Source organism: Macaca fascicularis, chromosome 9, assembly GCF_037993035.2.
Source record: "Macaca fascicularis isolate 582-1 chromosome 9, T2T-MFA8v1.1".
Lineage (NCBI taxonomy): Eukaryota > Metazoa > Chordata > Mammalia > Primates > Cercopithecidae > Macaca > Macaca fascicularis.
In genome coordinates, this window is record NC_088383.1 from 134,619,662 (window position 1) to 134,636,961 (window position 17,300).

Genomic DNA, 17,300 nt, shown 5'->3' on the forward strand with positions numbered 1-17,300 from the left:
AGCAAGGAATGCAGCAACTCATAGGAGTTGAGAAGGTCCCTGGCTAACAGCAAATGAGGAAGCAGGGAATCTCCGTCCTCCAACCACAAGGAACTGAATTGTGCCACAACCACATAGACATGAAAGAGAACCCCCGGCCTCTGATGAGAGTGCACCTCGATTTTAGCCTGTGAGACCTTGAGCAGAAGACATCACCACGTGCACCCAGATGTCTGACCTGCAGAGCTGTGTGTTAAGTAGTTTTGTTATAAGCCACTAAATTTGTAGTCACTTGTGACACAGTACTATAATTTTAATATTTTCCCTCCAAATTCATGTTAACACTTAATTTCCAATGTGACAGCATTGAGAGGCGGGACCTTTAAGAGATGATTGGGTTATAAGGGGTCTGTTCTTACGAATGGATTCATCCATTCATGGATCCATGGTTAATAGGTTATCATGGAAGGGAGACTGGTGCCTTGATAATGAGAAAGAAAGACCTGAGAGAGCACGTCGGCATGCCCAGCCCCCTCTCCATGGGAAATCCTGTTCACCCTGGGGACTCTGCAGGGAGTCCTCACAGCAGGAAGGTCCTCACCAGATGCAGCCCCTTGGCTCTGGACTTCTCAGCCTCCATAACTGTAATAAATAAGTTTCTTTTATAAATTACAGTTGTAATTTATAATTTTAAATTATCTTTCCAGATATCCTATTCTAAGCAACAGAAAATGGACTAATATGCACAGCAATAGAAAATGAATATTCTATTTTACCAGAGTTATGCCAGATATTAGCATTGGAGAAAAGTGGGTAAAAAATAGGCAGAACCTTTCTGCAGAATATTTTTTTGCAACTTTCTATGGCCCTATAATTATTCCTTCTAAAAAAGAAATGCGTAAAAGGGAGATTGTGTATTCTTGTCAAATACATGTAAAACAGTGACAGAAATTGACTATGTGTTAAGCCTCAAGAACATTTTAAAATTTTCAGGAAGCAGAAATCACACAAATCTTAATCACTGACCACAATGCAGAAATTATTTAATTAATAAAATATTGACAATGAAAAATAACAACAAAAGAAAAAAATCAAATGCATTTCTTAATAATTATTGAATTAAGAAAGAAAACAGACTGGGAGCAGAGGCTCACACCGATAATCCCAGTATTTGGGGAGGCCTGGATAGGAGGATCTTGAGCTCAGGAGTTTGAGACCATCTGGGCAACATGGTGAAACTCTGTCTCCACAAAAGATACAATATAGCCAGGCATGGTGGCATGCACCTGTAGTTCCAGCTACTTGGGAGGCTGAGGGAGGAGGATCACTTGAGCCCCAGAGGTCAAGGTTGCAGTGCAGTGAGACATGATTATGCCACTGCACACCAGCCTGGGCAACAGAGCGAGACCCTGTCTCAAGACCAACAAAACAAAACAAAACAAAGAATAAAAAGAAAGAAAACAACTGCAAGCTACTCGGGAGGCTGAGGCAGGAGAATGGCGTAAACCCGGGAGGCAGAGCTTGCAGTGAGCTGAGATCCGGCACTGCACTCCAGCCTGGGCGACAGAGCGAGACTCCGTCTCAAAAAAAAAAAAAAGAACAGTAACAAGAAATAACAAGAGCACCATGATGTGTCTATGTATAGTGGCATTCTGAGGGAGTAGCCTTGACTACATTTACAAGAAAACAGGAAAGACTGGAAATAATTGAGTTATGTTTTCACCTTGAGAAGCTAGAAAAAGAAAATCAAAATAAGCTCAGGAAAGGAATTAGTAAACATGAAAGCATACATTAATGAGATCAAAAGCAAACAACAGCAACAAAAATGTAGAGTTGGTAAACGGAGCAAAGGCATGTAAACATTCAAAATGTCAAAGGACAGGATGTGACTTTAAAAGCCTTAGAAAAGAGAACTGTATTAAAACACCAACATTTTACAAAGCCATGTAAAACAAATGGTTTCCTCTAAAAATAAAAATGATCAAAATTAGAAAAGAAAAAAAAAAATGGAAGTACCATACAGACCAATCTCCATAAAAATAAAGGGAAAAGACATGCCAAGATTTGCACCCGAAAACAGCCTCAGGTCCAGGAGTTTTCCTGGCAAATTCTATAGGTATTTGCAATTTATATAAGCAGTGTCAGAGGATAGAAAAGGAGAGAAAGCTGTCTTCAACTGAAAGCTAAAATAATAATTGCAGAAGTTTAAAAACTAAAAGACTGCAAGTAAGATAATTGCATATCGAATTCTGAATGCATCGGAAGCATAATACCTCATAACAACTAGAGTTTGTCCCAAGAATGCTAAAATGACTGAAGTTTAGAAAATCCACTGATATACCTTATTATATTAACAGATTAATAGAGAAAAACATAAGATTATCTCAATAAACACCAGAACATTATTTGCTATAATGTCCCTCCATACGTACAACCATAGCACAAACTCAGAATTATTTAATAATCTTAAGCAAAGGAAGTCCTAAGCACGACATGAAATCCTGAAGCCGTTAAATAAAAATTTCATTCATTTTACTGTGTTAAAATATGCAGGGCTTTTATATGATGTATACCACACCAAAGCAAGATATTAACAGTAGAGGAAACTGTGGAGATAAGCGGGGAGAGTGGGTATACAGGAACTCTGAACTTTCCAATTTTTCTGTAAACCTAAAACTGCTCTGAGAAATAAAGTTTATAAGCAAAGAGGAACAAAAAACAACAAAATAGATAAAATACTTGAAATGTATTTGACATGAAGGCTTAACATCTTAATCTATAAAGAAATCAGGACCGGGCACGGTGGCTCATGCCTCTAATCCCGGCAGAGGAGGAACACTTGAGGCCAGGAGTTCGAGACCAGCCTGGGTAACATAGTGAGATCCCATATATAAAAAAAAAAAATTAAAAATTAGCTGAGTGTGGTGGCGTGCTCCTGTAGTTCTCATTACATAGGAGAATCACTTGAGACTGAGAGTTTGAGGCTGCAGTGAGCTATGATGGCACCACTGCACTCCAGCCTGGGCAACAGAGCTAGATCCTGTCTCTTAAAAAGAAAAGAAAAAGAAAAAAAAGAAAATGAAGATATATACTCTCTGTAATAATATTCAAATTGTACCTGAGGTCCTATCCAATGCAATAAGATGGGAAAAATATAAATGTTGGAAATGACTTAAAATAGTTATTATTTTACAAATGATATAATTTTCCATTTAGAAAAATCCAGGCCGGGCGCGGTGGCTCACGCCTGTAATCCCAGCACTTTGGGAGGCCGAGGCGGGCGGATCACAAGGTCAGGAGATCGAGACCATGGTGAAACTCCGTCTCTACTAAAAACAGAAAAAATTAGCCGGGCGCAGTGGCGGGCGCCTGTAGTCCCAGCTACTCGGGAGGCTGAGGCAGGAGAATGGCGTGAACCCGGGAGGTGGAGCTTGCAGTGAGCCGAGATTGCGCCACTGCACTCCAGCTTGGGCGACAGAGCGAGACTCCGTCTCAAAAAAAATAAAAAATAAAAATAAATAAATAAATAAATAAATAAATAAATAACAAACAAAAATCCAGAAGAGAATCCACTGAAATATTATTAGAAATTTCTTTTTATTTTATTAGAAGATTTATTTATTTATTATTAGAAGTTTAGCCGGGTTGCCAAGTAGAAGATTCACATACAGAAACCAATAGCTTTCTCATGCATCTGCCAAAACCAATCTAAAAGTGCAACTAAAACATTCAAAATAGCCACAGAATTTCAAAATATACAGGAATAAACATGGAAAAGAAACACATCAGACCCATGTGAGGAAAATTATAAACTTTACTGAAGGATATAAAGTAAATTCAAACAAAGGGGAAGATGCAGTATAAAGGTGTCCGTTTTCCCATAAATTAAAAGCTAAATTTGGGGAGATGCCTATCACATTGGCAATGTTATTTTTGTTGTTGTTTGTTTGTTTACTTTGCAAGCTTATTCTAAAATTTATGTACAGAAAAAATATCCAAGATAAACAAGAAAATTTTGGTAAGGAATGATGGGGACACCGCTCAGTCTATAGAAAGGAAATAGAGGAGGCCACTGCATGGGAAAAGATACTCAGCTTCACTAATAATTAGAGAAATGCTAAATAAGAAAATAACAAGGTCCCTTTTTTCCCCTTAAATATCCTTAAATATTTAAATGATAATGTGAAAGGGGAAAAACAGAAATTCACAGATACTGTTAGTAGGAGTTCAACTGGTCCAGTCTTTTTCAAAACCAATGGCATTATTTCTCAACACTTTGTGCGTTACTGTCAACCAAGCATTAACAAAGTAACTTTTCAGAGTCTATCCACTCCAGAGGTTCAGGGAAACATGTATCCAGAGAGGCTGATCAAGCACGTTCATGTACCACTGTGTCTAACAGCAAAAACACTAGAAATTATTCAAATGTCTATTAAGATAATTATTTAAAACAGAGTGAATTTGTATTTGGGAATATAGGTAGTGATTTTTTAAAAAATCAGTCTATTCTTATAACACTGCAAGAATTCCAAGACACATTATTAAGTATCAAAAGAAAGCTGTAGAAGGTCAGGTGCGGTGGCTCATGCCTGTAATCCCAGCACTTTGGGAGGCCAAGGTGGAAGGATCACTTGGGGCCAGGAATTCAAGACCAGCCTGGCCAAGAAGGTGAGACCTCATCTCTACTAAAAATAGAAAAATTAGTCCAGCGTGGTGATGCACACCTGTAATCCCAGCTACTGGGAAGGCTGAGGCAGGAGAATCACTTGAACCCAGGAGGTAGAGGTTGCAATGAGTTGAGATCGTGCCACTGCACTCCAGCTTGGGAGACAGAGACTGTCTCAAAAAAAGAAAAAAAAGAAAAAAGTAGAATATTTTGCACTGTGTAACATAGTAATGTTAAAAATTTATGTGTTAATGCAGATGTATATGCTTGTAAATGCAGACTAAAAACAAGTAGTTAACTTACTTCTGAGGACGTACAGGATTGGAGATGTGGTGAAATCAGGAGGACTTTCGTTTCCTCTGTATGGTTTGAAATTTCAAAATGAAAATGTGACCATATAAGGATGTACTTTTTAAAATTCCCCAAAAGTAAATGTGGCCATCCGAAAAGTTAATTTACACATGCGTATGTCATCACATATTTATTTCACAAAGATCCGAATGCTTTTTGACCTTATAAAAATCATAAAAGCACTTAAAAAATTAAATAGTAGTGCTGGATCAGAAAACGTATGCTTTTAGGATGTCTGATGAAATACCAATATTAAAAATTCATCAAATATCTTCTGGGAGGATTAGGACTCCAGTGAAGAGATAACCTTTTTGTCAATAGTGAACCTTACCTTGGGCTTCTTTTTCAAAAACTCTGTATATCTTCGCTCAGGAAGAAATGTTAAAGTGTTCCATATCTCTTTATAGCATCGTGGAAAGCGTCTGAAACTTGAGACCACCACGGCTTCTTTATGCACATATGATATTTGGTTATTTGAAAAGCCATCAAGACAAGATGGAACATAGTCACATGCCCAGAGATTAAAATTTCTTGAAACATGTTGCCTCTTATCTGGAGCGATCTTCTTACGTCCCAGGCCCTGGAGAAGAATTACAAGATTAGAAGGAAAATATTCAAGGTCACATAGTTTTTTGTTTGTTTGTCTGTTTGTTTTGTTTGTTTGTTTGTTTTGAAACAGTCTTTGTCTGTCGCCCAGGCTGGAGTTAAGTGGCACGATCTCAGCTCACTGCAACCTCTGCCTCCCGGGTTCAAGCAATTCTCATGCCTTAGCCTGCTGAGTAGCTGGAACTACAGGTGGATGCCACCACGCCTGGCTAAGTTTTTGTATTTTTAGTAGAGACAGGGTTTTGCCATGTTGCCCAGGTTGGTCTTGAACTCCTAAGCTCAGGCAATCTGCCCACGTCAGCCTCCCAAAGTGCTAGGATTACAGGCGTGAGCCACCGTGCCCAGCCTCAGTCACCTAGTTCTGAGGTGTTTCTTAAAATCAGTTACTTGACATGTATATGTTGAAATGCACCCTATGATGACTGTCTCGAGGTCTCCTTTACCAACCTGTTGAAGGTTATGAACTGACACTCACAAAACCCTGGCGGGGTTCTGTTATTGTCCTCACAGTCTTCTGGTGCCACCAAGGAGCCGGGGCTTTTAGAGACATGGAAGGCAGAACCAGAGAGAATTCAGCCAGAAACAGACTGTTAGACAGCCTCAACCTTAGGGACCCAGGTAGGTTCCCTTTGCCCCAACATCGCCGACCCTCCCTGCTCCCCAGCACTCAGTGGGACCAATGATGACTCTTTCTCTGAAAAGTCTGAGGAGGCTGAATTCTTTCCCATCCCTAAGGGCTCCCCTGAAGGACCCAGCACCTTTGGGTACTGGCCCACCGGCTTCCTCATTCACTCTCAGCACCTTACATGTGAACCTAATAATTACTGTGTACTCAAAACTGTACATTCTGTTTGATCACAACTAGGTGAAAACCAAGAACAAAAACACTATACTGACATGAACGACTGAGAGGAAACGGACGTTACATTACATAGACTTCACATCAGTAAAGTGAGGTTTCTGTGATGAAGGGTCAATGTCAGATTCGCAGCAGGAGATGCAAGGCACATTTCAATTAGAGTAATTTGAGGACAGTCTATAAAGGGACTATCTACATATGTGTGGGTATGTGTAGGGACACCCCGAGGGGTTGTGCAATGGCTCCAGGACTGAGGGGACTGGGGAGGAATGTACTCCACATAGATCAGCCCCCCGGAACCAGAGTGGGGAGAAGAGGAAGAGAGTGGCACTGGAGGAACAAGTGTATGACGCGGGGCACAAAGTCCAAGTCAGCTTCTAAAGAATGACTTGAGGATACTCCAGCAAATTGAAAAACAAGTAAAAGAAAGGCATGATGAAAATAGGGGAAAGAGCTTCAAGGGAAGTAGCAAGTAAAATTTATGGATGAAATCTAAATGCTTGCTAATAATGTGACTATGAAATGTATTGAATTGTACAAATTCACAAAATGGAAAGGAGGGAGGGAAACAGAAAGACAGACAGAAAAGAATTTACAACTAAAATTCCAGGATTTCAACTTGATTAGGGAAATGAAGGCCATGTCTCTGAGCTCCCAGCTGAAGTCCAAGAATGGCACCTACAGAACTTGGAGGATACAACCTGGCCACCAATACAGCAGCCCTGAAGCAGGAAGTGAGATACAGCATGCTGGAAGACTTACCTTATTCTTGGGGAAAAGCTATAGTTACTAATTTTTATACATAGAGTAATATAGTGTTAATATAATTTTTAAATATTTATACTTGAGGGCAAGTACTCGTAGAACATCAATAGAAGTCAGAGTGAGCAAAAAAAATCAGTCTAGCAAAGTCATGAGAGGAAGAAAAAAAGAAACAAAATATAAGCATAATAAATAGGAAACATAAAAGTGAGATGGCAGAAATAAAACCAAAAGCATAAAATGTCATAATAATGTGAATGGGCTAAATTCTCACATAAAGAAATAGATTCTTGGATTTTTTTAAAAAACTATGCCGCATTCTACTTATCATAGAAGACAAACGCAAAGCAAAGTGACTACAAATTATGGAGACAAAGGAATGGGCCACAACATAAAGAACAGACATTAGCAAAAAGAGAGTAATAGTGACAATGCTAGTATCATAACGTAGATAGAATTCATGGCTGAAAGCATTAACGCATATAAAGAGAAACACTTTATATTGATAAACGGCAAAAGCCATCATGAAAATAACAACAAAAATTTTTGATGCAGAAAGATATGGTATTAAACTACATAGGCAAAAAAACTTTAGAATCTCAAGAATAATCTTAGAAACAGAAATTGACAGATCAATACAAAAATTAAGACAAGCATGAGAAAGGTTTAAATAATTTGCAGTCCTAAATTAATAAATATAAAGAACTTTGTAACCAACATGGGGGAATATATATTATTTGTAAACAGCCACAACACACTTGTTAAAGTTAATCACATACAAGACAACAAAGATAATCTCATATTTCAAAAAGTGAAAATCTTAGATTATACTCTTTGAAATTTACCATAACCCATAAAACTAGATATTAGCAATGAATAGATTATTTCTAAAATTTTTAACCATATAGATAATTCAAAACATTCTTCCAATTTTTTTAGGAAAAGGGAAATTAAAAATTAAAGCATAGGCTATTTGAAAGCAAATAATAATGAGACCTTAATTGGAAAAACCTTTGGGATGTAGTCAAACCAATAATCTTAAAGACTACTTATAGTTTTAATAAATTATTAACAAAAACAATTGCAAGTATGTGAACTAAACATTCAACTGAAAAAAAATTTTTAAAGGAACAACAAAATAAGACTATTTTGAGAGATGTTATACCAGTACATTTGAAATGAATTAGATAAATTTTAGGCAAATATATATCAGCAAAATCTACCCAAGAAGAGGTAGAAAGTTTGAATAGATTAATAATCAAGAACAAAAGAAAAAGTAATAAAAAACTTACTCTAAAAAATATATCAAACCCAAGTTATTTCATAGGCAAATTCTGTCTAACCTTCATTAAACTGAAAATCCAAATGTTATATAAGCTATTCCAGAACATAGAGAAAGTTGGAAAGCTTCCAAGGTTTTCTAGAAGACCATCATAACCTTAGCAAAATACAAGTGGTACAATCCTGTTTATACCATTAACAAATATACATTTATGTGTGTACATTTGCATGTGAATTGGAAAAAGTCTCAAATTTTACCCACAAAACCATTACTAGCAGTGAGTCATCAAGGTCAGATTGTGAGGAGAGAAATAAGGGTGTGAATTTATTTTTAATTTTATACAATTCTGTATTATTTCAGTTTTTAAAGGACATACGTTGCTTTGATTATTTGAAAAACAATATTAAGCACTCCATTTACAGAAGCAGGCGAAGTGGGTATTCTGGTTCTGTTTTCAACATTCTGCCAGAAGAAAACCAGATTTTTCGGGTTAAGGCACTTCTATTTAGTTAAGACATTGTAGTCTAGAAGAAAGAGGGATTTGGGGCAAGTTGTTTAACTTTACTGGATCTCAATTTGCTCATCTCTAAATTGAGATGATAAGTGTAATGAGCCTGTAGGATTGTTGTGAGGATTGAATACAATAATACGAGATGTTGGTATATGGCAGATGCTTTCTAAATGGTGGGCCATTAATAACATCTTCATCATCTTGGACTTTCAGCTTCCATGAGGATTTGCAGATATCACTTGATGCAGCTTTCTACCTAATAGGTTTCCCTGTGCTGTGCAGTCTGGTAGCCCCGAGCCACATGTAGCCACTGAGCACTTGAAATGTGAGTTGTCTAAGTTGAGATGTTATGTAAGCGTAAAATACCACCTAGATTTTAAAGACTCGGTTTGGAAGGAGGAATGTAAAATATCTCATTAATTTTTTATATTGATTACATGTTGAATGGACAATTTGGAGAATTATTGGGCTAAATAAATTATTTTTGTTTGCTTGAGATAGGATCTCACTCTGACACCCAGGCTGGAGTGCGGGGTTCGTGGTCATAGCTCACTGCAGCCTTGAACTCCTGGGCTCAGGTGAACCTCCTGCTTCAATCTTCTGAGTAGCTGGGACAACAGGCATGCACCACCACACCTGGCTAATTTTTCAATGTTTTGTAGACACGGAGTCTTACTAGGTAGCTCAGGCTGGTCTCAAGCTCCTGACCTCAAATGATCCTCCCACCTCAGCCTCCCAAAGTGCTGGGATTTCAGGGGTCAGCCACTGCGCCCAGCCAATAAAATATGTTATTAAAGTAAGTTTCACCTGTTTCTTTGTACTTAATGTAACCACTAAAACGCTTAAAATTACGCATACAGTTTGCATTACATTGCTATCACGTAGTGCTGTGTTAACCACCATTGTGTCAGACTTCATGTTCTTCAGTGAAGGAGAACTCACCACCTGCTGAGAAAAGGCAACTCCAGTCACGAGGAAATCCTTCCTTCTATTATGTAAGCTCCTCCTCCTTCTGACCTTTCCTTGTGGATCCTGGCTCTGCTATCCAGAGATACGCATAGCAGTCCCTCCTTCCCATGGCAGATCCTCACAAGAAAGCTCGCAAAAGAGACAATTTATGGGAAGGCACTTGGAGAAGGATGAAGTGCACACACACCTAGGCAGAACACTGGTGTAGATCTTGAAAGCGGCGTGGAATTCTGAGAGCTTCCAACATTTTTTTTTAACCTGTTAGGAGTCTTGTTTAAGATCTCGCTTTGTTTTGACCTTGTTCCAGTTTTGAGGCCAGTCCTCTATCTTCAACACACCCCAGAAAATCAAGATCCCTTGTGTTGTTCCCTGTTTTATTAATAATTTGGAAAGAAATACTCACGGAGTCAAGGTAGCATCCAGAGTTCTCCAAACTGTGCCGATTGTCATGCACGGAGAAGGGGAACTGGTTATTCACTGCTTGCTGGAAAAGTGGGATGGAAGAGAAAGGGCACACATTAGAACCCGGCTTGCTTTCAGAACTGGGATCCGGTGATGTGGAAGGAAGATGGATGAGGCAAAGTAACCTCTAAGAAAGACAATGAAACCTGGCCCCCGAGATGGAGCAGATACAGGACAGGGAGGATATCCACGTGCTCATCAGCCCCGGGGCTTTGAAACCCCACCTTATTTCCAGCTTCCTGAAAGTCATAAAAATTCTCTTTCAAAACACCTTATTTGGAGGCAAGGATGGAAAAGCGTATAGGCTCATAGAGCCAAAAGCTGGGAAGGACTTTTGAGGCTATGAGGACCAACTCCGTCATCTGGCCAGTAGGAGTCCCAGGAGATGAGAGCCCTGGCCCAAGGCCTCACTCGGGGGGACCCTGGCAGGTATGAAATGGACCCTTGCTTCTCCTTCGTGCCACTGCAGGGCCTTGAAGTTGCTCAGGAATTGGCCGGGGAGGCAGGAGGTGCATGTTAATGAGCTGTGGGCTGGAAGGATGTTGCTTCCTGTTCATGGAGGAGCCTGACTTGATTGTCCGTAGCAGGAGGTAGTTCCTGCTGGAGAGCACCAGGGTACGGGGTGGGGACACTACCAACCCTTAGGGTCCAAGGATAGTAAATGCACAGTTTCTTACAAGGAACAATTGCTTGGCCCAACGTGCCAGCCTTGCTGCCCCCTGGGAGGTCCACAGGAGCCCATGACTGTGGCCAGTGTTCAGGACTCACCTTCTCCCGGACTTTGTATATGGGCGGCAGCTTCCCCTCCACTTGCCAAGGTGAGTGTGGACTCTGGGGCTCTTTTAACATAGCCCTGGTGTTGGATTCTGATGTCTTTTGCGTTAGCCCGATGTGAGGGAACTGGAAGAACAGCACACGCCTTGATTAAAACCAGACACATTCGAATCTACAAGCCAAGTATCAGGGCTTCCTCTGTACAGTGATTAAAATGCAATTTGGGTGCTTTTGGCATGCAATGGAAATGGCATAATTTTTGTAATTTTCAAGTATTCTTTCCAAGACAAAAAACATTGTAATGGCCCAGAGCCATCACTGCCGGTTGTTTCAAGTTACAGAGGCCACCCTGCTGTGCTGGAGCCTGGAAATGTTTCCATAGCCTGGTAAGGAGGGTGTGGTCCTCAGAGAGTGAGCAGACACATTCTGAGGAGACAGAAATGTGTTATTTGAGGTCCTTCCTGTGGTCAGGGAGCTTCCAGTACTGAGGACCTAGGAGCCAACCCGCGTTTATGGAGATGAGCCAACCTGCAGCAACGTAGGTATGAGGTGGCCCTAAGACCATGGGAAGGGGAGGAACAGAGAGTCCCAAATGATTCTCTGCTGGTAATGTGGGATGGTATAGGGGAGGTAACGTCTAGGAGGGAAAAAGAGGGGATAGAAGGCTGTGAAGCAAGAAAAATGAAGACAATGAGGATTATCTAGAATGTGTCCTTGCAATCTCAATCAACAAAAGACTGGGAAGGAAACAGGACTGGGCAGAAGGGGTTGGTCCCAACAAGGGCCTCTGTTGACTGGGCTGGGAGCTCTGGACTTTGGGTGGCCCCTCAGAGTTGGGGAGAGGGGATCCAGTCTCTGTGCACCCAGCAATGAGGCATTGGATTCATTCCTGGGCTATCCCTAGGGGGTGACCCTAGGGAGGCAGCTCTCTTCAGCCAGCAGATCTCTGGGTGTGGGCAGGGAGGGCCACACTCCCAGCAACTGGAGGGATGAGTCTTTCATTCCTGAAGCGGGATGTGGCTGGCTCTTGATGGTGAGAGAAACTCACCCCAATTTTATTTGAATGGCACCTCTTAAAAGCCACCCCAACAAAGTGAGCTCTGAAGCAGGACTCTCTAGGAGGAAATGAATGGAAATTAAAAAGACAAGACCCAATTCAATGAAAATTCCCATAAAGGGAGAAGGAAGCATAATGTGGTCGGGTCAGAGGCCAGACATTCAGAGGTCCTGAGTCCAGCCCCAGCTCTCTCTCCTGTCTCCTAGGTGAGCCTGATGAGAGAGACTAAACTTTCTCAAGCCTCAGTTTCCCTATCTGTAAAATGGGAGTAATAATACCTACCTGATGTGGTAGATTTGATACAAAGAGGAAATGTATACACTCCAATAGTGTGAATAGTTTGCAAATGTTTTTGGCTAAATAGCAATCACATTTTCATTATCCATTCATCCACTGATGAACACTTAGGTTGATTCTATGTCTTTGCTATGGTGAATAGTGCTGCAATAAACACGCAAGTATAGGTATCCCTCTTATATATTGATTTTTTTCTTAGTAGATACTCAGTAATAGCATTGCTGGATCAAATGGTACTTTCTCTTTTTAGTGTTTTGAGAAATCTCCATACTATTTTCCACAGTGGCTCTACTAGTTTACATTTCCAGCAAAAGTGTGTAAGAGTTCCCTTTTCTCTCCATCCTCGCCAACATCTGCTATTTGTTGTCTTTTTAGTAATAGCTATTCTGACTGGGATAAGACGATATCTCATTGTGGTTTTTATTTGCATTCCCCTGCTGATTAGTTCAGCATGTTTTCATATACCTGTTTCCCATTTGTATGTCTTCTTTTTTAAAATTTAAAATTTTGTATGTGTACATAGTAGCTGTATATATTTATGGGGTACATAAGATGCTTTGATACAGGCATACAGTGTGTAATAATCACATCAGGGTAAATGGAGGATCCATCTCCTCCAGCATTTATCATTTCTTTGTGTTACAAACAATCCAATTCTACTTTTAGTTTAAAATGTACAATAGATTATTATTGACTATAGTCACCCTGTCGTGCTATCAAATACTAGATCTTATTCATTCTAACTATATTTTTGTCCCATTTTCCATCCCCACTTCCCCCACCACTACCTTTCCTAGCCTCTGATAACCATCATTCCACTCTCTATGAGTTCAACTGTTTTAATGTTCAGCTTCCACAAAGGAGTGAGAACATGGGAAAAGTTTGTCTTTCTGTGCCTGGCTTATTTTACTTAACAACATGTCCTCCGGTTCCATTTACATTGTTGCAAATGACAGAATCTCATTCATTTTTATGACTGACTAGTACTTCATTTTGTATGCGTATCACATTTCTTTATCCATTCATCTATTGATAGACACTTAGGTTGCTTCCAAATCTTGGCTATTGTGAATAGTGCTGCAATAAACATGGGAGTGCAGATCTCTCTTCAGGATACTGATTTCCTTTCTTTTGGGTATATACCTAGCAATGGGATTGCTGAATCACATGGTAGTTTTATTTTTAGTTTTTTGAGGGACCTCTGTACTATTCTCCATAGTGGCTAATATGGTTTGGTTCTGTGTACCCACACAAATCTCATCTTGACTTAGAATCCCCAAATGTCAGAAGACGGACCTGGTGGGAGGTGATTGGATCACGGGGGTGGATTTCCTCCTTGCTGTTTTTGTGATAATAAGTGAGTTCTCATGAGATCTGATGGTTTAAAAGTGTGGCACATCTCCCTTTGCTCACTGTCTCTCCTGCCGCCATCTAAGATGTGCCTTGCTTCCCTTTCACCTTCTGCCATGACTGTAAGTTTCCTGAGGCCTCCCCAGCCATGCAGAACTGTGAATCAATTAAATCTCTTTTCTTTATAAATTACCAGTCTCAGGTAGTTCTTTATAGAAGTGTGAAAACAGACTAATACAGTGGCTATACTAATTTGTATTTCCACCAGCAGTGTACAGGTGTTCTCTTTTCTTGATATCCTCACCAGCATTTGTGATTGCCTGTCTTTAGGATAAAAGCTGTTTTAACTGGGGTGAGGTGATATCTCATTGTGGCTTGGATTTACATTTATCTGATGATCAATGATGTTGAGTACCTTTTCATATACCTGTTTGCCATTTGTATGTCTTCTTTTCAGAAATGTCTATTCATGTCCTTTGCCCACTTTTTAATGGAATTACTTGGTTTTTTGGTTGTGGTGGTGGTGGTTGTTGTTTTTGTTTTTTACTGTTGAGTTGTTTGAGTTCCCTGTATATTCTGGATATTAGTCACCTGTCAGATGAATGGTTTGCAAATATTTTCTTCCACTCAACAGATTGTCTATTTACTCTTTTGATTGTTTCCTTTGCTGTGCAGAAGCTTTTTGATTTAATGTAGTTCCATTTGTCTGTTTTCATTTTTGTTGTCTATGCTTTTGAGATCTTAGTCATAAATTTTTTGCCAAAAGCAAAGTTCAGAAGAGTTTTCTCTAGGTTTTGTTCTAATAGCTTCAGGTCTTATATTTAAGTCTTCAATTCATTTTGAGTTGATTTTTGTATATGGTGAGAGATAGGGGTCCAGTTTCATTCTTCTGTGTGTGGCTATCCGATTCTTTCAGTACCATTTATTGAACAGGGTGCTGCTTCCCTGATATAAGCAGCTGTGTCAAAGATCAGTTTTCTGGGTTCTCTATTCTGTTCCATTGGTTTGTGTGTCTAATTTTATAAAAATGCCATGCTGTTTTGGTTACTATAGTCTTGTAATAAGTGATGCCTCCAGCTTTGTTCATTTTGCTCAGGATTCCTTTGGTAATTCTGGCTCTTTTTTATTCCATATGAATTTTAAGATTGTTTTTCTAATTCTGTGAAGAATGACATTGGTATTTTGATAGAGGTTGCATTGAACGTGTAGATTGCTTTGAGCAATATGGTCATTTTAATGACATGTCTTCCAACCCAGGAGCATGGGATATTTTTCCATTTGTTTGTGTCATCTTTAATTTCTTTCATCAGTGTTTTATAGTTTTTCTTATAAAGATATTTTACCTCCCTGGTTAAATTTATCCTTATATATTTTTGTAGCTATTATAAATGAAATTGCCTTCTTGATTTCCTTCTTAGTTAGATCATTGCTGATATATATAAAAGCTACTGCTTTTTGTATGTTGATTTTGTATCCTGCAACTTTACTGAATATATTTATCAAATTTAAGTGGGGTTTTTTTTTGGTAGAGTCTTTAGGTTTTTCTAGATATAATATCATATCATCAGCAGAAAGAGACAGTTTCACTTCTTCTTTTCAAATTTGGATGCTTTCTATTTCTTTCTCTTGACTGATTGTTCTGGCTAGGACTTCTAGTACTATGTTGAATAGGAATGGTGAAAGTGAGACTCCTTGTCTTGTTCCAGTTCTGAGAGCAAAGGCTTTCAACTTTACTTCATTCAGTATGATGTTAGCTGTGGGTTGGCTGTATATGGTCTTTACTATTTTGACTTATGTTCCTTCTATGCCTAGTTTGTTGAGAGTGTTTATCGTAAAGGGATGTTGAACTTTATCAGATGCTTTTTCTATGTCTGTTGAGATAATCATATGGTTTTTGTCCTTCATTTTGTTGGTGTGATGTGTCATGTTTTTTTATTTGTGTGTGTTGGAGCATCCTTGCGTCCCTGGTATAAGTCCCACTTGATCACAGTATATTGTCTTTTTGATGTGCTATTGCATTTAGTTTGCTGGTATTTTGTTGAGAAATGTTGTATTTATGTTCATCGGGGATATTGGCTGTAGTTTTCTCCCTGCACCACGCCCCCGGCCTTAAATAGCTGTTTATTGGCAGTGTGCTGGAAAGGGTGATGAAGTTAGCATTCACAGACGACATCACACACCACTGTCACGAGGGAGGCAAGAGCACAGGCAAGCCAACCTGGAGCCCCCGAGGAGGAGGCCCCCTCTTCAAGAGAGTGTGGCAGGGGGCGGGGCCTGGAGTACTGGGGACAGCCTGGGGACACCTCCGCTTGGTAGGCGTGGTTAGGCAATTGCTTTTGACATTTTAATCGTGCAATATTTGTTTGCCCTTTCCTATATCCTGAATGATATTGCCTAGATTTTCTTCAAGGGTTTTTATAGTTTTGGGTTTTACATTTCAGTCTTTAATCTTGAGTTAATTGTTATATAAGGAAGGGGTCCAGTTTCAATTTTCTGCATATTACTAGCCAGTTCTCCCAGCACCATTTATTAAATAGGGAATCCTTTTCCCATTGCTTGTTTTTTTCAGGTTTGTTGAAGATCAGTGGGTTGTAGATGTGCAGTCTTATTTCCAAGTTATCTTTTTTGTTACATTGGTCTATGTGCCTGTTTTTGTACTAGTATCATGCTGTTTTGGTTACTCTAGCCTTGTAGTATAGTTTGAAGTCAGGTAGCATGATGCCTCCAGTTTTGTTCTGAGATGGGGTTTTCTAGATATGGGATCATGTCATCTGCAAACAGACAGTTTGACTTCCTCTCTTCCTATTTGAATACACTTTATTTCTTTCTCTTGCCTGATTGCCCTGTCCAGAACTTCCAAATACTATGTTGAATAGGAATGGTGAGAGGGGGCATCCTTGCCTTGTGCTGGTTTTCAAGAGGAATGCTTCCAGTTTTTGCCCATCCAGTATGACATTCACTGTGGGTTTGTCATAAATGGCTGTTATAATTTTGATGTATGTTCCACCAGTACCTAGTTTATTGAGTTTTTAACATGAAGAGATGTTAAATTTTATTAAAGGTCTTTTCTGTGTCTCTTGAGATAATCATGTGGTTTTTGTCTTTAGTTCTGTTCATGTGATGAATTACATTTATTGATTTGCATACATTGAACCAGCCTTGCATCCTGGGGATGAAGCTGACTTGATCATGGTGGATAAAGCTTTTTGATGTGCTGCTGGATTCAGTTTGCCAGTATTTTATTGAGCATTTTTGCATCAATGTTCATCATGGATATTGGCTTTGAGTTTTCTTTTTTTATGGTATCTCTGCCAGGTTTTGGTATCAGGATGATGTTGGCCTCATGAGTTAGGAAGAAGTACCTTCTTTTCAATT

The 17,300-nt window shown here is 39.4% G+C and overlaps 1 protein-coding gene across 2 annotated transcripts in view; it reads right to left on the reverse strand.

The window, feature by feature from the left end:
• TEX36 (testis expressed 36) overlaps positions 1 to 17,300 on the reverse strand; it is an 89,211-nt gene that overhangs the window by 60,634 nt on the left and 11,277 nt on the right. Inside the window, exons 2-4 of one of the 2 annotated variants that reach the window (XM_015456841.3) lie at positions 11,216 to 11,347; positions 10,389 to 10,469; positions 5,280 to 5,576 (exon numbers count right to left, since the gene is read on the reverse strand). In XM_015456841.3, the coding sequence (XP_015312327.1) occupies positions 5,280 to 5,576; positions 10,389 to 10,469; positions 11,216 to 11,347 (510 nt within the window). Of the gene's footprint in view, positions 1 to 5,279; positions 5,577 to 10,388; positions 10,470 to 11,215; positions 11,348 to 17,300 lie in introns of those variants that run through there. The other variant, XM_045361727.2, reaches the window with a different exon arrangement.